The sequence below is a fragment of the Sciurus vulgaris genome (assembly GCF_902686455.1).
Source record: "Sciurus vulgaris genome assembly, chromosome: 18".
Taxonomy (NCBI): domain Eukaryota; kingdom Metazoa; phylum Chordata; class Mammalia; order Rodentia; family Sciuridae; genus Sciurus; species Sciurus vulgaris.
The window spans coordinates 11,889,065-11,897,251 of NC_136479.1; the positions used below are offsets into that span (position 1 = coordinate 11,889,065).

General features: G+C 41.8%; 1 protein-coding gene across 7 annotated transcripts in view; it reads right to left on the reverse strand.

The window, feature by feature from the left end:
- MARF1 (meiosis regulator and mRNA stability factor 1) overlaps positions 1 to 4,690 on the reverse strand; it is a 38,771-nt gene extending 34,081 nt beyond the window's left edge. For 6 of the 7 annotated variants that reach the window (XR_013760814.1, XM_079121944.1, XM_079121943.1 and 3 more), the window contains exons 1-2: positions 4,587 to 4,690; positions 1,012 to 1,213 (exon numbers count right to left, since the gene is read on the reverse strand). Coding sequence is in view for 6 of the 7 variants with exons in the window: in XM_079121944.1 (XP_078978070.1) it covers positions 1,012 to 1,155 (144 nt within the window). In the remaining variant the exon portion in view is untranslated. Of the gene's footprint in view, positions 1 to 1,011; positions 1,214 to 4,291; positions 4,557 to 4,586 lie in introns of those variants that run through there. The other variant, XM_079121941.1, reaches the window with a different exon arrangement.
- Between the last annotated feature and the right edge of the window lie 3,497 nt (positions 4,691 to 8,187).

Genomic DNA, 8,187 nt, shown 5'->3' on the forward strand with positions numbered 1-8,187 from the left:
TTAGTGAGGCCCTAAACAACTTAGCAAGACCCTGTTTCTAAATAAAATATTTTAAAAAAGAGCTACGGATGTGACTCAGTGGTTAAGCATCCCTGGGTTCAATCCCTGGTACCAAACAAAACAAAATAACCCAAGTTTTGAGATCTGTAAAGCTGAGAATGCAATTCTGAATGGGTGACTCTATGAGGACCAGATCCAGGTCACAACTCAGGAATCCCTGTTAAGATGCCAACAGCCCTTGTCAACTGTCCCTAAATTGAAACACTCTGGGAATGACCCAAATTACTTGATGCCTTGCAAGAAAGATAACTATATAGTAAAAAAAATCATCAACAACAAAAATATAGTGATAACCTAGAGAAGACAGAAAACTAAACTAATTTTTTAAAAGTCTCATTTGAATCCCAAGTGCAATAGAAAAAAAGAAATGGTGGCAGGAGTATATGAAATCAGAAAATGTCAAAATCACTATGAGAAACAAGCACGCAGAGGGTGGGGGATGCAGCTCAGAGCAAGCTATGTGCTTAGCACATCCAAGTCCCTGGGTCTGACCTTGAGCACCGCCACTACAACAAAAACCCATAAGAAGACACACTTAAGCATTCAGGAGAAATCTTGAATGCAAAAGAATGCCAGTATGGTCTTGTTAATCTTTACTAGGTCATGAGACTCAAAACCATCAGAAGGCTTCAGTATAATACAATTTATTTTGCACTTTCCGATGATATTACTACATAATTTTTGGAGTTTGTGGCTATATTAAGAAACAAATCTTCCCCAAATTTTAACATTAATGTTTAAAGCATCCACTATCACTCAGAGTGGAATGCAGGGATTAAAAAACCATGTCCTCTTTGCATCAGGAATCATAATAATGTTCCACAATGGGCAATACAAGCAGTATATTCAGGAACACCTAGCATAGACTCCAGGGAAAGAGATTTGGTTCCAGACCAAATGGACCTCTCAGTTATTCACACAGGAGTTTGCTAAGTCCTTGCACATAGTTACCGTTTGGGGACTAAGTGGCAACGTCTGCTCAGGACGAGAAAAGCAATTAGAAAATTTCCAAAGCCATGGCTTAGCATCATTATCTTGTTGAAGCCATCCAAATGTTCTGCTGCAGGGGTTCTCAGTTCCGTTTCCTTCCATCATACAGCCATGCAAAGTGGTTCAACATTCTTCCATCTTTCTTTTCTTTCATTCTTCCACCCTGTTAAAAGTGAGTGTCATTCCCATGTTATTTCTTTGCATAAGTACAAATTTTACATTAAAATATGACTGCAACTGCATATACCATGCAATGGTTCTCAATGATTCAAATCTTAAAGAACAAAAGAATGCACATCAGAATGTTACCAGTTACTAAAATTTGGTAAACTTGGTTGATTGCTTATACTTAAAATCTGAAAGCATCAATCTGATTTTTATAAAATCTATAAACTGCCATTCTTTGTGTTCCATAGCCTTTCAAATAAGACTGAGCTCTAAATGAATCCTATTTTTTCTGCCATGCTTGAAAAAATAGCCTAAGCTTGGACACTTTCATGTTCCTGAATGAGACTTCTCTTCACCTGGCTGGAGTCAACTTCCTCTGTTCTAAGCAGAATTTTTCTTAATTATTCTTAGCTCTCTCTCTCTTCTCTTTCCACAAAGATTCTGCAGAGAAGAGTGAAGAAGCTGATGGAATAGAGAATCTAATCATATTAAAAGAACTACCACCATATCAGCCTTTACCACTATGACTCTGATATGAGCCCTGTGATCTTTGACTTCTATTCTGCACAGAACAAATCAATTTCTCAAGTTTACTCATGAAAGTCCAATATGACATACCACTAAAAAAAAATCTAACAATCAGAGCAATCATAAGTCACAAATTTGCTACAGTATAACAACACTTTTACTAGTCTTAAACAGTACCACAAAAACAAATCAAATCCATCCATACCCATAAAGCATGGAGGCAGGTGCCCAATGGTGAGGACAACTAACCTCTTTGCAAGTGCTCACCACAATATCCCAACAACCACCTATCTTACCTGTACTGGTCATTTTCACAGATGATTAAGTTCATTATCAGAAATTCCATATGGGCATAAACAAACAACTTCTTGGCTCTATCTCCAATAAGATGTTTTTTCCAAGAGATGTTAACACCCACATGGTAGAAGGAGGTGAGAAATTATGTAAGTACTGTGTCTAAGGTACACAGGAACTGACCACATAAAGCAGAAGTGTGGCCTGTGTGCCCAAGCCAGTCTGTATTTAAATGGCCTGTGAATTTAGAATGTATTTTACATCTTTCAATTCTTGAAAAAAATTTTAAATGAGATTTGAACTTCAGTGGCCATTAAGTTTTATTGGGACACAGCCATACTCAATCATTTAAATGCTCTCTGTAGCTGCTCTTGCACAATTGATGAGCTGACTTGTTGCAACAGGGATGGTCCACAAAGTCTAAAATATTAACTATTTGGCCCATTTGTCAAAGCTTCAAATTTTCATTACGTTTCTTTTTCTGGGCTTCGGTGTGGCTCAGGGGTAGAGTCCATGCTTAACAAGGTCTTGAGTCCAATCCTCAGCACAAACACACACACACACACACACAGAATTGTTTCCTCCTCTGTAAAACGTGGCTTATTTCTCGCAGGTCTGCCTCAGAGCATTACAGAGAAAAAGATAAATCACCCCAATACCTACTTTCATCATTGTATCTTGTGCCAAGCACACACAGGCCTGCTACACGGTAGATACAAAGTAAATATTTGTTGAATGAGAGGAATTAAGAAATCAACAATTTGTCTAATAGAGTTGGAAGTGGTTAATCAGAGAGAGATGGAAATGCCAACATTGATATCAAATAATGATACTTATTTTTAACCCCTAAATACAGGTCTTATGTGCCCCAACCATTTGTGATGTTCATGGTATACACAATTTTAAGATGCTCTCTCAAATCTCTTCAAAGCCAATTCCCAAGTGAGCTAGAATTTATAATAGTTTACAAAGCATTTTCACTTAACTTCATTTCCTCATTAAGCAAGTATTTGTTTATATTTACTACACAGCACAAGGATTATAATGATGAAAAATAAGGAATAGGATCCACTTATATAATCTTTTTTCCCCTCAGTAATTCTGTGAGGCAGAACGGGAAAGATTTGTCTTATTTTATAAAGGGAGAAACAGAAACTTAAAAGTTTCGTAGGCAGTCAGAGATCACATAACTACTGTAGAAAGAGGCACAATTGGATTTGCTCAACTCTTACCACCACACCTCTACTACTGCTCAATATAAGCAAATAAAAGTAAAAACTGGTTGATGGCCTGAACCCTGAAATTTTTCCAATACTTCTGTGAATGCTAGTAAGTAAGGTAGCTAAAGAAGGGGCTGTTTAAGTGGGAATATCCCTTCTTCCCCCATCTTTCAGTCTTTGAACAATTCAGATAGTGGGTTAGAGTACAGGATGTGAAGTCACTGTAGATTAGTCCCCAATTCCACCTCTTCCTAGCTCTGCAGCTTTAAGCAACTCACAACTTCTCTTTCCCTCAGATTCCTTCTCTTGTGTTTGTGATTACCAAAAAAAAAAAAAAAAGAAGAAGAAGAAGAAGTAACCTCAGAGGGTTGTTTGATTACACGAGCTAATCCATTTGGATCGCTTAGCAAATGGCCTTCCCTTATCACCCTATCTTGTCCTGGACTCCCACACCACTCCCATTACCGTTTTTTTTTTTTCTTTCTCACATCTCTTCTATCTGACCTTATTATGTTCTTGCAACTTTATTCTTATTTATTACTCGCTACTTTAGCCTCTTTTTGCCCAACTAGAATGTGAATTCCAGGACAACATTCCAGGGACAATGTTTTCTTATTCATTATTGTTATCTCCTGCATCCAGCACAGTGCCTGGCACATATCAATAAATAACTGTTGAACAATTGAATTGCTCAATAAACATCCAAGAAAAAGGTTTAATTTTCAATTTCTCTGTATGAAAAGCAAAAGACTATTTAACGCTCAAAGACGCTGGGAAATGCGGAAAATAAAAATCTAGCTGAAAAGTTCTTGGTAACACCAGAAAGGTGCTTGAAAAACTCTAAAAGGGATCAAGAAGTCACATACAATTAGCAAGGGGAGTGGTTGAAACCCCAAGGCGACACCCTAGGGGTTGCTGAAAGACCCAGCCGGATGCAAAATGCTCAGGAGGGTTGCAAAAACATCCATTCCTATCGTTTTCTCTTCACTTTTCAACTTTGCATACCCCTCTGAGAAAGTGGCTCTCCTCACCTGCAGGGCCCAATAGGGAGTAGGGAGACAGGTGCGGGAGGGGAGCCAAATACCCCAAAGTGGAACATCCGGCACAACAGTGACAGTAGTGACCGAAGTTGAAGGGGAGACAAGCCGACTGTTTGGAGGCTGCCCTTCCCGCGGGTCCCAGACCTTCCCTCGGACTAGCCACCTCTCCTCTCACCCCACCAGCAATAGGTGGGGGAAGGGGGGGGCACTGTCCCTCGCTCAGCTTCGGCGGCCCCAGAGCAGTGGGCCCGTCAGGGTCCAGTCCCAGCGCTGACAGCAAACTCACCTCGGCCGCCGGCTCCACCTCTGCTCACATTCCGACCCCGCCGCCTTCCCCCCGCCCCCCCCCCCCAGGCCCTTTGTTTTGATTCCCGACTCCGCAGCTCCCGCCGCCGCCGCCAAGCGCACCCTCCACTTCCGCTTCCGCACCGCACCGCCCCTGTCGCAAAACCGACGCCCTTCTCTGCCGCTGGCCCCGCCCCTTCCTCTGCCCCGCCCCCGCCGCCGCGTCCTCGCCGCGCGGGGCACGCTGGGAACCCCGGGGGGGGCGGGGCCTCGCGGCCCTGCAGCCTCGTCAGGCTCAGTCCCCTCCCGATAAACCCCTAAATAGGGACCTTCCCGGGTCCCTGCCCGGGATTTCTCCCCAGAAACCCCTCGTTTAAGAAGGCTTCCCCGCTGCCTTCACGTTGTGGAGGCGGTCGGGACCTCAAAGTGGAGAATTGGGGAGCTCGTGGGACTGAACGGAGGAAAAACCTGCCGAACGGGATTTAATGCAATTCAGCTCTTTTAGCCTTTTGGGGGAAGGCGATGTAAAGGGGTTTCGTTGAAAGACCGGATCGCCTCGGTTTTCCGCCCTCCACCCCGTCTCGTCACGTGCTAGTCCTCCTTATTTTTAAAAATTAGATGGCGCATATTTTACAGCGTCCTTAATTATTGTGAGTGCAGCCTAGTGGCGAGAGGAGGAAAAAACCTGCCGGCTGGGCGTCCTGCGAGGTCCCGTGCTTCTCGCAGTTTCGACTCAGCTGGCACAAATAAAGTGTGTGCAGAGACGAAGTTGGATACTGTCACCAACAATAAAGAGGTCCGCGGTGACCTTAGTAAGAAGTCGTGTTTTAAAAGCCCTGATCCAGAGCTGGTTACAAACGAATACAACGTTTCCAGTGACAGTTGACAAAAAGGAGACCCTACAGTTACCAAAGCTTTGTGAAACTAATAATAGCACTTTTGTTTTGAATGAATAAACATGCTATGGGTGTGTTTTTTTTAGTGGCACCTCACAATCTTTCACTTTGAATTTTTTTTTTTTTTTTTTTTTTTTTTTTTTTTTTGGTGCAGGCTCATCAGCAAACTGGTGATTTCTAAAACTGCCAGCTGCTCACTATTTCCTGTTGCAAATTAGGAGAAAAACAAAGCCCTTATTATTTGAATCTAGTCAGTTTAGGATGTGCTAGCAGAATATTACTCGAAACGTTCAGTTTTTAAGTTTGCCAAGAAACAAAAAAGAGTAAGTAGAAATTACTAAATGAGAACTTTTTTTTATTTAACTGAAGTCTTAAGGATGAGGTAGTTTCATTGGGCAATCCGTATTTAGTGGGGATTAATACGTCCCTGTAGACACGTATTGTGAAGGGCAAGATCCAGCACGTCCCTGAAGAATCCTTTGTGCCTGTATTTAATTTTCCAGAAAGCACATAGCAAGTAAACATCATCTGCCTGCTTAGGTATTTATTATTGCTGAGTAGATCTTCATTGTGTCTGTGTGTGGGTAGTATTTTTCAAGTGGGAATTAAAACACATGAAAAAAACCCTGTTTCTATGATTTTTTTACAAGTAACAAATATGCTACTCTTTTAGGTGGTTTCCCCTCTCCCTTTAATTTTAGTTGAATATTTCTGAACACAGATCTTAACAAAACATACAAAAGGAAACTAAGTAATTTCTCTTAGGATATACTTTAAGCACAAATAGCCTCTATTAATTTATTTCTATTTAGTAAGTTTAGATTTGTCTTATCCAAGTAATAATTTCTGCATTTATGAAACAAGGATGAAGACTTATTTTTGTGCTATGAGTGACTACTTTCATTTGATTTGGCTTCTCAATTATCCAAGCTGCTACTACAGGGGTTTCTCCTTAGTAACTGTTTTCCTGCCTGTTAGGTTTAGTGTTTTGAATTGGTAAATTATGGTGGAAGGATCTAAGGAGAGAAACTGAGATTTCTCCTGAGTCATATCTCAAAGTTGCAAAGAAAGAAACTGAAGCAACCCTGCCCCAGGTTTGGCAGTGAAAGAACTGGAATGAACCAGGTATACTGATTTGAACTGTATTATTACTATTTAATTAGCGAAAGAGGGAGAAAGTTTTAAAGTACACCAAACTTCTCATTTTTAAGGTTTTACCCAATGACAAATCTATTTCCCTGGGCTTTTGTTCTGAATAAAACTTTTAACAATCATTTCAGTGCCTTCCCCTTTATGGAAAATTTGGAAAATGAGAACCAACTAGTTTAAATAATTTGATCAGCTCTACTTAGGCAAGACCAATACCTCACCAGTTTGTGCTTCAGCTCATCTAGGAACTGGGTGATTATTCCCTGCCCAGAAACCTCAGAGTTCTAAAGGTCAAATAAAATTCAGAAGGTAAAAGCATCAGACTAAATCAAGCCATATGCAAATAATTTGTTAGTGTTTGGGATCAGACTGGAAATTTCCTGACAAACATTTTGGTACTTTCCTTTACCCAACTGATGTAGGTGGTGGGGTCCCCTTTTGTGTCTCTGAGATTTTTTAAGGAACTAGCAAGGCGTCAAAAGAATTAGAGAAAGGTCATTCTAATTGTAGCTGTGAGGCAGGAGATTCTTTGCCCCTAGCATACAGGGAAGAATCAAACTCAGCCATTTTTGAATGCTGATTGGGCAACTCTTTTAACTTCCTGCACCTTTGTCTTCTCATCTTTAAAATTAGTACAAGAAAAGTGTTTTCCTGTGGTTCTCATCAGCTGGGGCTCAGCTCCATCAGCACTTCCTTAGAGTGGCTTCTCCTGACCATTCTATCTGAAATGACCCTCCCAGCCCCTTTCTATCACAACTTTGCTTTACTCGTAACATAACATCCAAAATTATTTTATTCGCTTACTGATTTAGTGCTTTTCTCTTTTAAGAATATAAGCGCATGGAGGACAGGTACCTTGTCTGATTTATTCATCGTGGTATAAGAGTGCCTAGTACATAAAAGTATTGGATTAGTATTAGTGAACAATTAACCTGTCATGAGCGTTAAAAAAAAAAAATGTCAAGAAGTTAGTGTGCCTGAGACACTTAAAAGAAAAAAAAACAACACAATCACTTAATAAATACATATATTGTATACACTATGTGCAAAGCACCGCCCTGAACGTTTTACAAATGCTAATTGCTTTAGTTCCCTTCCTAATCCCATTCTAAAGAGGAAATTGACAGCGTAAACAACTTGCACAAGGATCACCCAGCTGGCAAGGGGCAGAGCTAAGATTCCAAGTCGAACTCTTAAGCAGCAAAATCTGCTGCCTCTGAAGCAAACGGGATTTTGAAGATTCCGTTGTGGGTGTAAAGGAATGGAAAGACGCGGAGCCCTGCCGGCCTGGGTCTTTGCCCGTCCATCAGATTTGGGGGAGGTGGAAGAACGGGGACAAGCAGTCGGTGTGAAGGAGAGGCCGGCGTATCTTCCTGAAGTGCGTTGCCCTCGAGCACAAGCCCACTCCCGGGTGTCCAGGGAGCAGCGGGCCGCGGCTCCGCGCCCGGCCAGGCGCCGCCCAGCAGCAGGTCCCGCCCGCGCAGGGCCGCCGCCGCGTGGCCGCGCCGCGCCCGAGCCTGGGAAAAAAGTTTCCAAACCGCGCTGCTCGGCGCTGAT